The 20,235-nt window shown below is 38.4% G+C and overlaps 1 protein-coding gene across 3 annotated transcripts in view; it reads right to left on the minus strand.

Annotated features, from left to right (window-relative positions):
• The window catches only part of LOC101701902 (mucosal pentraxin), a 56,991-nt gene continuing 36,756 nt past the window's right edge, over positions 1 to 20,235 (minus strand). The window contains exons 4-6 of one of the 3 annotated variants that reach the window (XM_087190988.1): positions 12,397 to 12,563; positions 3,173 to 3,307; positions 2 to 744 (exon numbers count right to left, since the gene is read on the minus strand). In XM_087190988.1, the coding sequence (XP_087047114.1) occupies positions 149 to 744; positions 3,173 to 3,191 (615 nt within the window). In that variant the 5' untranslated portion in view covers positions 3,192 to 3,307; positions 12,397 to 12,563 and the 3' untranslated portion in view covers positions 2 to 148. Of the gene's footprint in view, positions 745 to 3,127; positions 3,308 to 12,396; positions 12,564 to 20,235 lie in introns of those variants that run through there. The other 2 variants (XM_087190987.1, XM_021239591.2) reach the window with 2 other exon arrangements.

Below are 20,235 nucleotides of genomic sequence, written 5' to 3' on the forward strand. Positions count from 1 at the left end.
AAATAACATATACTGAAGGCTTGCTTATCCCTTTTTTTTTTAATGTAGTTCACACCATTTTAACAGAGCCAAAAAAAAATTAATGCATTTAATTTCAAAGAGGATGTGATTATCACTAAGCACAAATCATGACCAAAAAGAACAAAGCTCAAGCCCACAGTTTGGGTTTAGTCACCACGTAGCCCTTTTCCTCATAACTCAGGGCCTGCCAGTTCAGGACATTGCCACCATTACAGCAGTCACACATGTTATTGAGAGGAAGTGCACTGTCCCACAAAGACACATCCCATATCTCCCCGACGAGGGACTGTTTGGCATCAAATTTCCCCCCAAAGGAATCTTGCTCTTGTCCCAGGATGATCTTTGCGTCAGCTCCCACAGTGTACCCCTTCCTGAGGCCCTTCCTCCCCAAGGGCTTCCCATCCACCCAGAATTCAGCAATCCCGGAGGCAGATTCCCAGCTCACACAGATGTGCCTTGGGTTGTAAGGGGATAAGGGAGCCTTGAAAAAGACCCCAGCATTCCCAATGAACAGCTGGTATTCCCCTGTCTTTTCAGTAAAGAGAAGCAGTTCATTGTCGTGGGAGCGTGTGCTGTAGGAGAAAAGGCTGTAGGAGCGGGTGAGATCTGTGAAGCACTTCAGACACAGGGTGAAGTTCTGCAGGGACTTCCTCTCCGAGGGTATCAGGGACACATAGGCAGTTGCTGACTCCTGAGGGAAAATGAGCACCTTTCCTCTCAGGTCTACAGAGGAAAAACAATGTGACAAAATTTCTGTCAACACTCTTGTTTGATTTGCTCTTACCCTAAGCTGCCTCCTGACAGCCCATTAAGGCTGATAGGATTCCTGTGTGTCCATTATCTCAGCGACTCTAGGCTACTGTTGGTGTTAAAAGGCATTTTAGGTTCAGCTATCTTGTTACAGATTGAAATTAAAGATGTCCTATATCAGTCTGGTGTGGTCTTAGAACTGTAATTTCAGCTCTCTGGGAGGCTGAGGCAGGAGAATCCCAAGCACTAGCCCAACCTGTCTCAAAATAAAAAATAAAAAGTGCTGGAGATCCAGCTCAGTGAAAAGGCCTTTGATTCAATACTCAATACTGGACACACACACACACACAAGAGTCCTGTATCAATCTCATCTCCATCTTCCTTGCAGATCCCATCTGGATGAAAGAGAAAATGTCAGTCACAGAAAATGAAAAGCAGCTGACTTGCTGGTTCACTGAGCATAATGGTAAAGCAGGTAGTACTTCGTATTTCCCCACCACTGGTCAGGTCCTGAGATTTCTTTCATGGGACACTGGTGGCTGGAATTAGATATCATTTTAATGGCTTATCTTGGCTATGATGGACCAACACTTGTGGTTAGTGAAAAGTCTGAGGAGTAGAATAATGTGCAAATCACACGGCCCAGACCGTGATGGCACCCCCACCTCTGTGGCAGCTCCTGGGTGCCAGCTCAGGACAATTTTCCACTGTTTCCCTGTAGCTGCAACACCAAGATTATGGAATTATTTAGCATTGACTTATTTTCCCTTAAAACCCCCAAGAGAAGAGCAGGACATAATCATTATAAAAACTAGTTTTTTATTGCTCGGGAAAGTAAATTTAACAAATACTATGGTCTGGAAAATAAATTAAAGAATAATGACTAACCGAAACAAGGGAGACATGTCCCAGAAGTAATATGAGGTCTTGAATTGAGTTAGTTTTGCTTCATAGTAGGAAATGTAAAAACAGCATGAATTCCTCTTTCCTTAGATACAAGGGCTGCTTAAGAAGTACTTAATCCTGGACAAAGGATAGGAACAGAGCACTTAGGGAGAGGACGCCAGGAAGAAACTGTGTGTGTGTGTGTGTGTGTGTGTGTGTGTAAGAGAGAGAAGGGGGAGAAGGGGAGAGAGAGAGAGACAGAAAGAGAGGGAAAGAGAGATAGAGAGATCTGAACTGTCAATGCAATGGGAACTAGGAGCAGAGCAAGGGAAATCATACATTTATACTCTATGATCTAATTATCTCTGTTCTTGTGATTTGGAATCTCGTCAGTACACAAACCTGGAGCAAAACAATATGGTTAACCATAGAGTGAGATTTTGAAAACCGTATCTCTGACAGTGACACAATAGAGAAACGAGTGTCTCAAACTTCAGAAGATGAGTTTGTCCTTAGTGGCAATAATATAAAGGTGGAGGTTTACTCCCATTTTATAGATGAAGAGAACGAGGCTCAGAGTTTAGCAACTTCACAAAAGGTCATTCAATTGTTTGGGAGAAACTGATTCTCTGATTTAAAATTCAAGCTACTTCAAAGATTTCCTATTTCCTCTCATGCTCCCTGGACTAAATCCTTGAGATGGATCAGAGAGTGACTTCTCTAGTAGAAATCTCACAGCCCTTCTTACTCTTTCAGCCGAGCCATAGTGGTGTTCTCATACTACAAACCAAGCCCCTGTTCTTTCTGCAGCCCCTGGGTTCATCTGCATCTGTGGTGGTTTTAAAATTATGACCTAAAATAATTCTCCTCCCCTTGGGTATGGGCTGCCTTACTTGTGAGGAAGAGAATGCAGCAGGAGTGAGGTACATGCTTTCTAAGATTAGATGCTGAGAAAGTGCTGGCTTCTGCTCTGGGCACTTTCCCTCCCTGAGTTGGATCACTTGCTATGGGAAGGGCCAGCTGAGCCATGTGTTGTTCTGGAGAAAGGCTGGAGCTGTGGCGAGGAACTAACGGGGGCCTCTCACCATAGACAGTGGGGAACTGAGGCCTGCAACACGGGTGCAGGAAAGAGCTGTATCCTGACGATCCATGAGAGCAAGTGAGCTTGGAAGCAGCACCTCCCTAGCAGAGCCTTCAGATGAGAGCACAACCTTGGCCAGCTGACTGCAACAGCAGAATCATCAGCTAAGCTATGCCCCTTTTAAGACCCACAGAGAGTACGAGACAGTAAATGTTTGTTGTCTCTGGCTGCCACATCTTGAGATAAATTCTTAGGCAGCTGTAATAAGTTATTTACACCGTCTTTCATTCACATCTTCCTAAAAGGAGGAGCAGCAGCAATGCCAGCAAAAGGTGCTGCGCCTTGACCCCCGGGACCCAGTGGACCTTCCCAGGTGGACTCAGGACCAACCTGACTGTGTCATGCCCACTGTGAGGATGGAGAGGAGCAGGGCACCTGGAAGAAGCTTCTCCATCGTGCTCTTGTTGGGGCTGCAGGAGCAGTGGGAAGGGTAGCAGCAGTGGTTTCAGCACAGAGATGCTCACTGCTTGGCTTTTTATGCTGCACTTCGTAGCGGGTGAGGCCTTTGTTCTGGCAACAGAACACAAAGTTATAAAAGGTAAATATTAACTGAACTAGAGTACTGCTTAAAAATTAATCTTATGTTTACTTTTTGATCTCTTGTTTCCATCTAACATTTCTCTTTTCTCTTTTAATTATTCTATTTCCTTCTGAACTGTCTTGTTCATGGATCCCTCTATCCCCTCACCCCAAGGAAAGAGTCTCCATGTCCTTTGGAAGGGACATTTATGCCTTTATTTGTTAAGAAAAAAAAATCACAGCAGTCTGGATCTTAACTGTCTTCCACAGATTCTTGTGTTTAAGATTTGTTCACCAGCTTAGTGCAACAGGAAGGTGGTGGAGACCATTAAGAATGGGGCCTAGTTGGAGGTTTTAGGTCCCTGAGGGGATGCCCTTGAAGGCGATTGTGTCATGCTGGCCTCTTCTTTCTCCCTCTTTGTCTCCTGGCTACTTTGAAGTAAGCGGCTTAGTCTGTCACGTGCTCCCTGCCTAGATGTACTGTTTCCCTCTGAGCTCCAAAGCAACAAGGCCTACCAGCCATGGACTGAAACCTTTGAAACTATGAGCCAAAATAGGTCTTTGATCTTTTTAAATTGGTTATCTCAGGTATTTTATTATAGCAATGGAAACCTGACTAATGTACTATCTATTAGGACTCTAAGATGAGCATATTTATGGAACTGCTGGAGGAAACACTCTCCATCCTTCATTTAAGGGCTGGGCTATCATCTCAAAAGTATCTGCACTGATTCAGGTGGCTATGGAATTCAACAGAGCTGCAAGATCCCTTGATTGTGGCAGAGTGGAGATCTAGCTCTTGTGGTCTCAAGATAAAGTTGCCAAGTTCTTTATAAAAGTGTTGGATATTAAGATGGTGCCCCTTACCTGGAATTAGGCCATCGTCAGGAAATTAGGGGTCACTGGGCACACTGAGCCCATCTCAAGAAGTCATGGAAAAATGTTTAGAGTCTGCAAACAATCTACATCAATGATGATGAACCTTTTAGAGACTGCAATGATACAAACAGCTGGCTGCAGCACATCTGCTGTAGGTTCACCACCACTAATCTATGTTGTGACCTACATTTCTAATGTATAAACCTGACTATTTACATTTTGTCCCAGTGTTTGTTTCTTTGTCTCCAATGAAGATTTGATGAAAGTTGCCTTATACAATGTTAAAATCCAAGAACTATGGGTCAGCTGTGTTTTTCCTACAGCTTAACTTTCTGCTCCTATCACTGTGATTGTGCTTATACTAACAGCTCCAGAACTATTTATGGAATGAATTGCTCTTGAGTTTCCAGGTTAATGAGAAAAACTAAAAGAAGTTGTATGAGTTAATAAAGCTCCCAGTTGCAAACAACAAAAGCCACTATATTTGTGGCAGTCTATTTTTTAATTATGCTGTGCAACACACTACACTAAAACTCAGTTTTTAAAATACAAACATCACTTAGTTCATGAATCTGTGGGTTGGTGATTTGGATTTAGTGATTCCTTTAGTCTCAGCTGTGTGATTAGCAGAATGTGTGCTAGTTGTTAAAAATAATAGCATACAAGTCAGAAACAAGGTGACTTAAAGGGTGTTAAGAATCTCATCTTGTTAGATTGGTCCAATCAATCTTGCTTTCTCTCTCTCTCTCTTAATTTTAAAACTACATCCATAATACCATATAACAAGAATCCTTAAAATTTTGAAAATGATTTTTCATGGCATATTTTTGCATAATACAAAATAAAAATGTTATTGTCGTAAAATACATTACTCATATCAGTGTATTAGAATTAAAGTTTATCTTCTCACTTAGTTAAATGTATTGGTCTTTAATAACATCGGCAATACATATCAAAAAAGACAAATCTGACTTACATTAAATAAGTGTTTCCTACTATTGAATTAACCTTAAATTAATTGTGAAATAAATAACAACTTATGGGCAAATTCAAAACCATATTTTATATATCACATTTAGCCTGGAGATAAAAATGTATGCATTAAAATGAAGATTGAAAGGCTGGGGATTTAGCTCAGTGGTGCCGTGTCTGCTTCGCAAGCACAAAGTCCTGGGTTTGATCCCTGGTACCAAAAAACAAAAACAAAAACAAAGTTTAAAAAAACTGAAGATTGAAATTGAACTACTTTTTGTTATATCAGAAATGTACAAAAATTTCTTTAATTATTTTGATTCTTGTTTCTGACATTTAGAGCCTAAAAAAACCAATCTTTAAAAATAATATTCAGCTTAGTTTCCAAATGCTTACTTTCCAAGGACTTAATTAAGTGCTAAAAATAGCTTGATGTGCTTTAGAATATTTATTAGATTGGGGTATTTCTGACAATCCATATGAATATTCCAAAACAAGATACATGCATAAGCTCAAAACAATACCATATATTTATACTGATACATGTACTAAGGTACAGACGTGGAGAGGAATAATCCACACACACTAAATATAGTGGTTATCCTGAGGAGGGAGGAGGTAAGGTAAATGAAGAGGAGTAGATCTCCATAGATGCTAATACTTATAAACAAAAGATAGGAAACCATAATGACAAATATAACATGGTAAATAAATAATATGTAATATATAATTTTATAACTTTTTCCTATTTTTATATAAATTTAAATTTTACACAATTATTATTTCTAATTTAAAAGATAATTTTCAGGGCTGGGGAATTAGCTCAGGGGTTCTGCTGCCTGCCTCACAAGCGCAAGATCCTGAATTCGATCCCTGGTACCAAAAAAAAGGATAATTTTCATATGAGTTTTCTGAGTGATCATTTTTATGTTCCCCATTAAATTATATTTCAATATGAATGTTTCTTTTTATTCCTTTTCTCCTTTTTTTTAAATTAAATTCTTTTATTGGTACATTGTAAGTATACAACACAATTACATTTCTCATTGGGAATTGTATATTTACATAATGCGTCTTGGTTCTTATTTTTTCCTCATTCCTAGCCCTCCCTTCACCCCCTCCACCCTTCCCTATTTACAAGGACTTTATTTCCATTTTTTCCATTTCTCATCATTTTTCCTTTCTCTTCTTTCCTTTCCCCTGCCCGTCCAACTACCCCTACCTCTTTGAACATTTTCCTCCTACTTTGCATTATTGATTATTCATTCTAATCATTGGTACATTTTAGGTATACAATATAATGACATTCATCATTGGAAATTTGCACCTTTACATAATCTCTCTTGGTTCCCATCTTTTATCCTTGCACATCCCTCACTTAAACCCCTCCATTCCTCCCTATTTACAATGATTTTGTTCTTATTTTTCTATTTTCTCATATTAATCCCACTCCCTTCTATCCTTTCCCTTAGCCTTCCCACTTCCTTCCCCTTTGCCCCTTTTCTTCCTGTTATACATTTAGTCCTTATTAACACTTTCAGTTCTCACACCAGAGAAACTCTTCAGTATTTACACATGTGTGTCCAATTTATTTCACTTAAGAGTATCACCTCAATGTGCATCCATTTAACTATAAATGTCTCTAATTTCTCATTCCTTATGTGTGAGTAGTACTCCATATTATAACAAAACCACATTTTCTTTATCCAGTTTCCAGGTGATGGGCATCTGGGCTGTTTCCAAGTTTTAGCTATTACAAATTGTGCTGCTATGAACATGGGTGCACATATGTCACTGTGGTATGATTTTTTTAATTCTTTGGGGAAGATTCCCAGCAAGGGAATAGCTGGGTCAAATGGGACTTCCAGTCCTAGTTCTTTGAGGTATCTCCATACTGATTTCCACAGTGGTTGAACCAGTCTACACTCCCACCAGCAGTGGAGCAGGGTTCCTCTTTCCCCACAGCCCCGCCAGTACTTGTTACTGGTTGATTTCATGATAGCAGCCATTCTTTCTGGAGTGAAGTAGAATCTCAGCGTTGTTTTCATTTGCATCTCTCGAATGACCAGTGATGTTGAACATTTTTTCATGTATTTATTTGCTATTTCTACTTCCTTGTCTGAGAAATGTCTATTCATTTCAGATGCCCATTTTCAGATTGGGTCTTTAAATTTGGGAGGTCTGATCTTTTTAAGTTTTTTATAAATTCGAGATAGTAGACCTTTGTCAGAGGAAGAGCAGGTAGAGATTTTTTCCCACATTGTGGGTTGTCTCTTCACACTGCTGGTGGTTTCCCTTGCTGTGCAGAAGCCTTTTAATAAGAAGAGATCCCACTTGTTGATTGTTTGTGCTAGTTCATGGGCAACTGAGGTTTTGTTCATAAAATCTTTTCCTACATTGATGTCTTCAAGGGTTCTACCTAACCTCTGCCCCACCTGGTTCAGAGTTTCTATTTTAATATTTAGATCTTTAATCCATTTTGATTTTAGTTTAGTGCATGGTGAGAGATATAGGTCTAGGTTTAATCTTTGGCAAGTTGAAGCCCAATTTTTCCAGCACCATTTATTAAAGAGGCTATCTTTCCTCCAGTGAGGGTGTTTGTCTCCTTTATCAAGGATGAGATGGCTGAGTGTGTCTGGCATTGTTTCTGCATCTTCTAATCAGTTCCACTGGGCCTCAGTTCTGTTTCGTTGCCAGTACCATGCTGTTTTTATCACAGTAGCTTTGTAGTATAGTTGCAGGTTGGGGATTGTGATACCCCCTGCCATGTCTCTGTTACCTACAATTGCTTATGCTATTCTGGGACTCTTCTTGTTCCAAATGAATTTTTGGATTGTTTTCTCAAGGTCCATGAAGTATGCTGCTGGGATCTCAATTGGAATTGCACTGAATGTATATAGAAGTTTTGGAAGTAGGGCCATTTTCACTATATTAATCCTTCCTACCCAGGAGCAGGGGCTGTCTGTCCATTTTCTGATATCATCTTCAATCTTACGTTTCAGAGTGCCATAGTTTTCAGAGAAGAGGTCTTTGATTTCTTTCGTTAGGATGATTCCTAGGTATTTCAGTTTTTTGGATGCTATTGTGAAAGGAATTATTTGCCCTATTTCTCTCTCAGTGAGTCTGTCATTGGTGTAGAGGAAAGCTATTGATTTTTGTGTGTTAACCTTGTAACCAGCTACTTGACTGAATTTGGTTATTAAGTCTAGAAGACTTTTGGTGGAGTTCTTGGGATCTTCTATATACAGTATCATGTCATCTGCAAATAATGACAATTTGACTTCTTCATTTCCTATCTTTATTACTTTTATTTCTTTCTCTTGTCTAATTGCCATGGCTAATATTTCCAGAACTCTATTGAACAAGAGTGGTGATAGTGGACATCCTTGTCTTGTTCTTGATTTTAGTGTGAAGGATTTCAGGTTTTGACCATTTAGTATGATATTGGCTGTTGGTTTTTCATAGATGACTTCTATCAGTTTGAAGTAGAGACCATCTATTCCAATTTTTGGTAGTGTTGTTATCATAAATGCATGTTGGATTTTGTCAAATGCTTTTTCTGCATCTATGGAGATAATCATATGCTTTTTGTCCTTGGCTCTATTGATATAGTGTATTACATTGATTTGCGTATACTGAATCATCCCTGCATCCCTGGGATGAATCCCACTTGATCAGGGTGTATGATCTTATTCATGATCTTCTGCATTCCATTTGACAGCATCTTATTAAGGATTTTTGCATCTATGTTCATTAATGAGACTGGCCTATAGTTCTTCTTTTTGATTGGGTCCTTCTCTGCTTCGGGGATCAAGGTGATGCTTGCTTCCAGGAATGAATTTGGGAGTATTGCTTCCCTTTCCATTTCATTGAAGAATTTAAACAGTAGTGGCAGCAGTTCCTCTCTAAATGTCTTGTAGAATTCAGCAGTGAAGCCATCAGGGCCCGGGTTTTTCTTAGTTGATAAGTTTTTAATTACATTTTCAATTTCATTGGTTGATATTGGGTTGTTTAGAATTTTTAGGTATTCTTCATTCAACTTTGCTAATTTGTATGTATGTAGGAATCTGTCCATTTCTTCTGTGTTGTCCATCTTATTGGCATATAGGTTCTGGAAGTAGGTATTGATGATCCTCTGGATTTCTGCTGGGTCTGTTGTAATTTCACCCTTTTCATTCCTAATTGCATGGATTTGGGCCTTTTCTTTCCTTTTTCTGATAAGGTTGGCTAAGGGTTTGTCAATTTTGTTGATTCTTTCAAAGAACCAACTCTTGGCTTCATTGATTTCTGGTATCATTCTCTTAGTCTCCATTGCATTGATTTCTCCTCTGATCTTTATAATTTCCTCCCTTGTATGAGCTTTGGGGTTGTCCTGCTCTTCTTTTTCTAGAAGCTTGAGGTGCAGCATCATCTTGTTTAATTGGGCTCATTCTGTTTTCCTAATATGCGTATTCAGTGCTATGAATTTCCCTCATAAGACTGCTTTCATTGTGTCCCATAGATTCCGATATGTTGTATTGTCATTGTCATTTAATTGAAGGAACTGTGTGATTTCTTCTTTAATTTCCTCTGTGGCTCATTGGTTATTCAGAAGTGTGCTGTTCAATTTCCACATGTTTATGAAATTTTTCCAGTTTCTTTTGCTATGGATCTCCAGTTTCATCCCACTATGGTCTGATAATATACAGGGGATAACTTCAATTCCTTTGCACTTACTTAAACATGTTCTTTGTGTGAGTATGTGGTCTATTTTGGAGAATGACCCATGTGCAGCTGAGAAGAATGTGTATTCTGATTTTGTGGGGTGGAAGAGTCTGTAAACATCTGTTAAGTTCATTTGTTCAAGAGTTCGATTGAGTTCTAGTATTTCATTACTTATTTTTTGTCTAGTTGATCTATCTATTTATGACAGTGGGGTGTTGAGGTCCCCCACTACAATTGTTTTAGTGCATATATGACTTTTCATGTCCCTTAGTATTTGTTTTATATAGTTGGGAGCACTAGTGTTTGGTGCATAGATATTTATAATTGTCATCTCTTCCTCTTGGATTTTTCTCTTTGCAAGGATGTAGTGCCCTTCTTCATCTCTCTTAATCAATGTTAGTTTGAAATTTACTTGATCTGCCAAGAGGATAGCTACTCCTGCTTTTTTGGGGGGGGGTTCCTGTCGCATGCAGTATTGTTTTCCACTCTTTAACTTTCAGTCTATGAGTTTCCTTTTGAATTAAGTGTGTTTCTTGTATGCAGCATATTGTTGAATTTTGCTTCTTGACCCATTCTGCCAGTCTATTTCTTTTGATTGGTGAATTGAGACCATTAGCATTGACGGTTATAACTGAAACGTATTGACTTGTCATTACCATGACTTTTTCTTTTTGTTGGGTTCTCCCCCTTTACATTTAACTTCTTGTCATGCCAGATGGGTTCATTCTGCTTAGCTTTCTGGGGTTGTGATCCTCAATGTCTGTTCCTAGGATATTGTGTAAAATTTTTTGGAGTGCTGGTCTGGTATTCACAAAGTTCCTAAGGTGCTCTTTGTCATGAAAGTATCTTATTTCTCCATCCATTTTGAAAGATAGTTTTGCAGGGTCCATCAATCTGGGTTGGAGGCTGTTTTCTTTTAGGGCTTGGAATATGTCACTCCAAGCTCTTCTTGCCTTGATGGTTTGTGTTGAGAAGTCTGCTGTGATTCTGATGGGCTTTCCTTTGTATGTGATTTGTTTCTTTTCTCTGACTGCTTGTAGAACTTTGTTCTTCTGTTGAGTTTCTGGAATCTTAACAATTATAGGCCTATGTGTATATTTTTTTGATCAAGGCTATGTGGAGTCCTACATGCTTCACTTATCTGTATGTCAAGCTCTTTTCCTCTGCTTGGGAAGTTTTCTGCCATTATTTCTGTGAAGAGATTTTTTTATGTCATCTGCACTCTCTCCTGTTTCTTCATTGACTCCAGTCAGTCTTATGTTATTCTTCTTTGCATCATCTAGCAGCTGCTGGATTGATTTCTCATGTTCCCTTATAATTTTGAAGCAAGTTTTCTTTTCCTGGTCATTAATTGCAATCTTATCTTCTATATCTGAAATTCTGTCCTCACATTGGCTCATTCTGCTGTATAGGCTTTCATTGGAGTTTTTTATGTCCTGGAAATCTATTTGCCTCTGTTTTAAGGATTCTGTTTGTTTCCTATGTTGGGATTCCATCATGTTCCTCAGTTCCTCTCTAGATTTATTAATCATGTCTTGCAGTAGGGGCACAATTTCTCCTGTTATCTGAGAAATTATTTCTGATTTCATTTTTTCCAGATCCCCTTTTGTTGCCAGTTCAGTGGGTCCAGGTGGTTGAGTATCAGAGTGTTCCATCTCATTTCCCTTTGGGGTTGCTGTAGGTGATCTGGAAGTCTGGTTTTGAGAATTGTTTATGTGTTTTCTCATTTTGACTTGGGCGGGGGGCTGTTAGCACCTGCAGGGATTACCTCCTCTGGGCTGGGAGAGGTGGGACAGGGTTCAGGAGGAGAGGTAGGGATGGTGGCCCAAAAGCCCTTTCCTGTGGGCTGGGAACAGTGCGAGGGATGGCGGCTGGGAAGCCCCTTCCTCTGGACTAGGAGTAGTGGGAAGGCAGCTCAGAAGCCCCTACCTCTGGGCTGGGAGTGGTGGGAGGGATGGTGGCCTGCAAGCCCTTTCCTCTGGGCCAGGAGCAGTGGGACAGTGGCTCAGAAGCCCCTACCTCTGGGCCGGGAGCGGCGGGACTCAGTACCGTGGTCTGGTGGTCCGGTGTCCTCTGCGTCTTTGTAGTGTGGAACCAGGTGGCTGTACAGCGGAGCAGGGGTGGGGGTCCAGTGGATTGTTGCCAGGGCGCGGGCTGATTTGGCACGTTCAGTGAGACTGGGGACTTCGGTAGGGCATGGGCTGACCTGCCTGTCTGCAGCAGGGTGATTTGGCATCCTCCACGCGACTTGGGCCCTAGGTAGGTTGTACACAGACCTGCCTGTCTGCAGTGGGCTGATTCAGTGTGTTCCGTGTGACTCGGGACCAATATGAATGTTTCTTATGCCCCCTCGGTTTAGCCAATGACTTATTAGAGGTATCTATGAAACAAATACATGACTAAGAATAAAAATTTTATAAAACGGTATAATCACCAAAACCACCACATCACTTTACAGTGCTAAAGTCCCGGATTGCCTGAGTGATGAACAGGTGCTTTGAAGCCCTGGTGAGAGACTTGCTTACCTCCTATCCACTTATAGGTCTCAGGAGGTTCCACTGTGAAGCAACAGTGTGAAGAAGCAGAATCCTTCCTCTTGCTTCCATGTCAAGCCCACAGCTAAACTACACAGTGAATGGTGTCAGTCTGCTGATAAGAAAGCGTACTCCACATTCCTATATTGTTCCAAGATCTGGAAACACAGATAAAAGGCATCACTGCTTCTTCATTAAGACCAAGTCCTTTTCCTGGTCCAACAAGTTATCTCCCTCAGGAGAAACAGGAAATGGGAAGTTGAAGGAGACAGGGTAGCCACACTACCTGCAACAAGTGTTCAAGAAGACCGAGACATTTTTATTAATTTCTCTGTATATTCATCATTTAAACTTGTCCCCTGTCAGCTGGAACAAGACTCTATCCTTGACAGAAGAGTATAAGAAGCCAGGTGGTGGGTCTGGCCCTTCATTGGGACTGCTGCAATCCCTGGGGTCCTCTTAGCTCTCAATATTCACTTGGGAGGCTGAGGTAAGTATGAGTCCAGTGAAGGGGAAGCTCTCAACCTAGAAAAATGGGGGTAGAGGTACACTGGCAGATTTTTATGGAAGGCTATTTTAAAGTAGGGATGGAGAAGGGTGACAGAAAATGGGATATGTGATTTTTGAGCACTAGGGATCCCTAAAACCAGAGTAAAGAGAGCTGGCTTAGCTGCTACAAGGCAGTAACTTTAGCCCCTTTCTAACTGTGTGATCTTCAGGAAGTTATATACTTTAATGAATCTCAGTTTTATCTTTTGTAAAATAGAAGTTTAAAAAAATAGCTACCTCATAGCTTTGTTATAAATATTATATAATATTAATTATGAGATTAGATAGTTAAGATGTTATATAAATATTAGTAGTTAGAAATGAAAGCTTAAATTTCTGTATGGTCTGGTCACAGATCTCTTTTCTCACAGGCTTCTCAAGACAGCAAAACAAAAGATAAGCAATAGGAATCAGGGAGATAGATCTTTTGCAAATAGGAAGAGGATCCAGAGATAGAGCAAGTGAGGGGGGGAAAAGAGGGGAAGGGAAATAAAAAGAATTAAGATATGTTAAGTACATGTACCTACTCTCTAAGAAGAATGTAAAAATGATATACTATAAACATGCACCAATACAAAATGTAAATGATGTTTTATGGCTTTCTTTCAAATGTGTGTTCTGGTCAAAGTACCAACTCTCTAGAGAAATAATTAGTGACAGAAAAATAATTAGGGTTTTCTAAAAATCCCATTCATCATGATCTGGTTGAAGGAAATAAAGACCTGGTTTCATCTTTATCTGGGGAATGTCTGTAAGAATTATATCATGAATAATGTTGGGAAAACTGGATATCCACATGCAGAGGAATAAAACTAGACTCTGTCTTATACTATACACAAAGATCAACTCTACATGGATTAAAGACTTGACACTATAAAGCCCTGAGAATAAGCAATAAGGGAAAAGCTCTTTGATATTGACTTTGGCAATTATTTTTTTTGTTTTTTGTAGAGGTTTTTTTTTTTTTTTTTTCATATCACACTACTACAGGCAGCAAAGGCAAAACCAAGCAAGCGGAACTACAAAAAACTGAAAAGCTTTCTGCCAACAAAAGAAGAAATCAATAAAATGAAAAGGTAGCCTATGGGTTGAGAGAGAACTTTTTGTTGAATGTATATACAAATAAGGGGCTTATATTGAAAAATATAAGGAACTCAATAGCAAGAAAATACCCTAATTAAAAACTAGGCTAAGGATTTGATACAGTAGTACCTTTATTCACCAACTCCATTTTTCGGTTACAAACCAAACTGCACCAGAACCAAATCAAATTTTTCCCCAAGGTCAATACTGAACCTAACCTAACCATTGAATTTGATTTGGTTCTTATTCAACTTGGTTTGCAATGAGAATTGCGGAAAGAATTAAGTTTGTGAACAGAGGTACCACTTTATTTTTCTAAAGATGACATGAAAATAGCTTATAAAAAAGGGCTTATCATTAATCATCAAGGAAATGCAAATTCAAACTGCAAGAGAGATCTTATCAAATTTATTAAGATAGCCCTTACACCCCCACCAAAAATAAATTCTGGGAAAGACATAGAAGAAAGGGAACCTCTTAGACTGTTGGTAAAACTATAAAGTAGATAAATATTAAGGAAAATAGTGTGAAATTTCCTCCAAAATTAAAAGTAGAACTACCATATGATCCAACAAGCACTTTCTGATACATATCCCAGAGAAATGAAATCAACACCTCAAAAAGATATCTGCATTTTTGTGTTCATTGCAACATTAATCACAGTAACCATGATATGAAGTTTCTCTGTCTATAGATAAATGCCTAAAAATTGTAAGATACAGTACACTTATGAGTATTACTGAGCTTTGAAAAAGGAGAAACTGCCATTTGTGACAGTATACGTTAACTTGTAGGACATTGTGCTAAGTAAAATAAGCTGGATACGGGAAGAAAAATACTGCATGATCTCACATATAGGTGAAGCCTTTAAAACAAAAGTCAAGTACTTTGCAAGAGCAAGGTCCTGAATTTGATCCCTGGGTACCAAAAAAAAAAGTCAAATACATAGAAACAGAGAGAACAGTGGCTACCAGGGCAGAAAGGGGAAGGAACAAAGAATTCTTTAAATCAAAGAATATAAAATTGCAGTTATATATGATAAGTAAGTCTAAAGATCGGATGTGAAATAGGAGGGCCATAATTAATAATACTTATATTGAAAATTTCCAAAGAGAGTAGAGTTCATGTGTTCTTACCACATAACACACATTCTAAAAAAAAAGACAACAGTAATGGATATGTCAATGACGTAGGTTAAAATGTTTATCCATAGAAATTATTTCACTATGTATATGTATGTTAAAACATCATTTTGTGCACTTAAATTTATATAATAAAAAGTTATAAAAAGAAGAGGGGGAAAGGAGGAGCAATTTCTTAAGCAGGGAGAATGATTGATGATTTTCACAAGAAAATGAAGAGAATTTACTTTAGAAGGGCTTTAATTCCTTATCATATGCAAATAAATCAACACACAATGTTAAGCCCTATGCAAACCCTAAGATACAGTAAGGTCTATGTGAAAATAATTAATAACGAACAAATGGTAAATATAAAGTTGATAGAATATTTTTGTCTTACCTCTACTTTACAGATGTTGTTTACATATTCTCCCTCCAGAGAAATCTCACGCATCAACCTCACCTCTGGCTAAACTAAGCCTGTTGCTCTGAAGCACCTGGGCCAAGGCAATAGACTGCGTACCAGGACAAAACTGAGGTGCACTTTCCATCTACGATCACCATCAACCCACTCTCCTACTCTCAGGCCCTGGGCACCAGTTGAGGTCCACCTACTCCTCAGTAGGAGAGAGGCCTCAGGTGAGGAAGGAATGTGCAACTGAACACGAGCTAAAGAGCACCTGGGGGAAGGAACGAGATTCCTTAGGAGGCATTAGACAGACTCAGTCCTTTGACGGAACTCTGTTTCTCCTGCTTTCCCATTTCCCGACAACCACTTCCCCACTCTCTGTCTCTATTAATTTGCCTATTCTGGAAATTGCATATAAAGGAATCATAAAATAGTTGCCATTTCCTGTCTGGATGACCTCACTTAGCATAATATATTTAAGGTTCATCAGTGTTGTTATATGTATCAGAATTTAATTTCTTTTTGAGGATGAGTAATGTTCCATTGTGTGTACCTACTACATTTTATTTATCCACGGGTTGATGGATATTTGGGTTGTCTCCACTTTTTGGCAATGGTGAATATGCTGTGAACATCAGTGTATAAGTATTTGTTTGAGTCATTATTTTCAGATAAGCACCTAAGAGTAGAATTTCTTGATTATAGTGTAATTCTATGCTTAACTTTTTGATAAACCATTCACAGTTGCTTCACCATTTTACCTGCCTGCCAGCCATACACAAGGGTTCTAATTCTTCATTGTTTTAAATATAATAACCACCATAATTATGAAGCAGTATCTCATTTGGTTTTGATTTTCATTTCCCTGATAGCTAGCGATGCTAAACATCTTTTCATGTGCTTATATTGGCATTTGTATATCTACTTTGAAGAAATATCTATTCAAATTCTTTGTTCATTTTTCAATGATTTTAGTTGTGAGAGTTGTTTTTACATATTTTGGATATTAACCCTGTATCAAATGTTAAGATATGTGGTTTGCAAATATTTTCCCTTTCTATAGGTTGCCTTTTCACTTTCATTATTGTTGCACAGAGGTTTTTGAATCCTGATAAAGTCCATTTTATCTATTTTCTCTTTTGTTGTCCAAGCTTCTAATATATATCCAAAAAGTAGGCAGCAAATCCAATATCAGGAAAAATTTTCCTGTGTTCTCTTTTAAGAGTTGTATAGCTTTAGCTTTCATACTTGGGCCTTTGAGTCATTCTGAATTAACCATTGTATATGGTTGTTTTAGTCTGTCTTTTGTAGCTGTGATTGAATACCAAAAAATGAGTAATTTATAACAATGGAGGTTTATTTAACCCATGATTCTGGAGGTTAGTGAATCCAGAAGCATGGTGCTAGCTTCTGCTTTAGCATCTGGTGAGAGCCTTCTTACTATATGATGGCATTGAGGACAGCATCCAGCAGCAAGACAGAACAAGCATGAAAGAGAGAGCTCACTTTTATAACACCGTCTGTCCCCTTCATAACTCATCAGTGCATGGACTAAGGCCAAAAAGGTCTCACTTCTCAAATGCCATTAACATATCGCCGTAGATAGTAAGTTTCAACATGAACTTCAGAAGAAACATCCAACCATGGCCATAGTAAGGATACAATTTCTTTCTTTTGCACGTTGATATATATAGTATGTCTAGCAGTATTTGTTCAAAACACTCTCCTTCTCTCATTGTCTTGACCCCGTTGTTGAAAATCAATTAAACAAGAGTTTGTTTCTGGGCTATTTTTTCCAGTGGTCTGCATATTGGCCCTTATGCCTCATATACTTTTCAACTAGATTTCCTAAATGTTAATATGTTGCTATGTTTGCTTTATATCCCTTTTCTGTTTTGTATTGTTTCTCTTTCTACACACATGCATGGACATGTGTAGATACACACACATTTTTATCTAAATTTTTTAAACCACTGTAAGTAGTTGCAGATATGATAATCCTTTATCTCTAAAAACTTCAGAGTGCATTTCTTAAAAGCAATATTCTCTTATATCATGCATTTTCAATAGGTGTGGCATTATCCCTAAGGGAGAAAATTGGTTCTATGTGCAAAAATTAATCTCATATATCACTATGACCTATGACACTCCCAAGCTTAACTCCATCCAATAAAATCTTATTTCTTATTATTTAGTTTTTTCTTATAGGTGTAAATTAATCTCATTTAAATGTCAATCATATTTATCTCCTTGGAGAGACAATAATAAAAAACAGTTGGAAAATACTATCTTAATAATCCATAATAATCATTAAAATCAGGAGAATAGTCTAATACAATCTACAGATTTTTTAAAAACATTTCACCAGTTATTCAATTAGTATGAAAAGAAAGACAAAAGAAAATTCAAGCTCTTCCATTGTATGTCATTGCCATAGCTCTAGTCCTTTTATACGCAAACAGTTCTACAATCTTTCCTTATGTTTCATGACACTGGTATTTTGAAAAACATTTGCTTTGCAGAACTTTCCTTATCTTAGATTTAGCTGATGTTTCCTCATGATCAGACTCAATTTGCACCATTTTGGCAGGTATTTTCTTTTTGACAGTTACTTTTCAATCCTCTCTCAGACTGAAGCGCTATCTAGGGAGTTTATAGAAGACTGAAAAATGACTCTCCTCAGAATAAAAGACTAAGGGAATGCACTAGAAGAGGGTTGGCCTTGTACTCTATAGTCCCAGTTTTTGGACCAAGTCATTGCTAAATATATTTTATACCAATGTAAAGAAGTTGCCCTCTCAGTGCTGGAGATGAAGTAGGTTTCCCAGGGAAATGCTGAGTTGCCGGCTAATCACAAGACAGTGGCATAAGTTGGTCAGCCTTTGACTTCTGCCATCACAGACATTTTGTTTGGGAACTGATCCAATTTCTACACCTTTGGGAAAATAAAAACTTCATGAACCTCAGTAATCTTAATGAAAAGTGGAAAATGAGACAGTACATATGTCAAAGTGTTATTGTAAAGAATAAGTGTAGTAATGCACAAAAAAACTCGTAGTATCTAACATTTACTAGAATTTAACATGTTTTCATTATAATTTTTAAGAAAAAAATACTACTTAATTTATTATTTTTCAAGGAGGTTGTTCACTAAGTGAGATTTTTTAAAAGCAAGGCCAGTTGTGACTGAGCATTTAGTGCAGTGGTAGAGATCCTGCCCAGCCTGTACAAGGTCCTGGGTTTCATCCCCAGTACTGAAAAAAAAGGAAAACAAGGCCGGACTAGAAAGGTAGTTCACATAATTGTTAGTTCTATTCTACTATAATTTTTAATTTATTTTATCTTTTAAAAATTAACGAACATCAAAGTTGCATGCACAGTAGTTTTCTCTAAGTAGACTAGGGCATCTGAGTGCAGTGGGCTAGGCCGGCATAGAAGATGGCTCTTTTCTATTGTAATTAGGTTTGTGTACTGGCTGAGCCACAGATAAACTGTGAAGAGCTTATAGCAGTGAGGTTAGGCTCAGATGGATTTACTGAAGCTTACGTTTTTCTCTCCTCAGCACAGACCTTTTATAAGAAACCACCTTTTCTCATTCTAACTGACCATTCATTTCCATGTAATCAAAACCCTACTCTTTGTTAGGTAGCTATATACAGAGAACTGAAGTTAAACTCTGGCTTGCCTATTTCACTTGATGAGAAAAAAAGAACCTCGGTTTTAGGATCTCATCTCAGGTTCCTATCTCAGAATTTTATGATGAAACGATACAGTAACTAAAACACAATGGCATGAAGACAATGTCACTGAAAGCAATTTTTTCAACCACATGTCCCTTCTCTCTGGAGCAAATGGCTTTTTTTCCCCTCAGGCTATTTTGTGTCACCATGTTGAACACACTCCAGATCATTGTTTGTAGAAGGATAAACAGATATTTTAAATTGTTCTGTACTAAAGTATGTCCTGGATCTTGGTGATCCTTTGGAAATAGAGAATAGCGGAGTGGTATAGAGAGAGGTTGAGCAACAGGGCACTGATGATGTCCTGTGGAGAAATGTGGTACAGTGAGCAACTGTAATGAAGGGAGATGGTTGAAGAATTTTAGAATTATCCAATATTAACATTGGAATAGTTACCAGAGTAGAGATGTACAAGTTTTCTTCATTCCTTCTGCTACAAGTTCTGCTATTTAAAACAAGTACTCGGCTGACTGCTACTCCGTGATGAACAAGGGAAATGGGTGGGATTTCTCTTCTCTGTTGGTGCAGGGTCAGGAAAAGGAAATGGATGCAGAAAGTCAGGGCAAAGGAGTGGTATAATTATAAGAGGGTTTTGTATTCCCCACTGGACAAAGAAGAGTAGGTTTAAATCAATTATAAGCAATTTTAGCTGTATCAAAGTGATACAGGATATTCGTGGGGACTTGCTTCAGTGATACTGGGAATTAAAAGAGGCAACATCACTAAATCACAGATAAAAGTATTAATGGAAATTTAAAAGTGAGAGGAGGGACAGAACTGATAGAGAATAATCAGACCCCCCACACATGCCCTTTCTTAACAACAGCAACAACAAAGGCCAAGTTTTTATCCAGTTGCTGGAATGGGTTGGGGTTTGGTATGGAATTTTGCTAAAAAACTCTCTCTGTGTTTTAAAGACTTTTTTTCC

Source organism: Heterocephalus glaber, unplaced genomic scaffold (assembly GCF_053883595.1).
Source record: "Heterocephalus glaber isolate CG9 unplaced genomic scaffold, H.glaber_assembly_v1.0 deba00001561, whole genome shotgun sequence".
Classification (NCBI taxonomy): Eukaryota; Metazoa; Chordata; class Mammalia; order Rodentia; family Bathyergidae; genus Heterocephalus; species Heterocephalus glaber.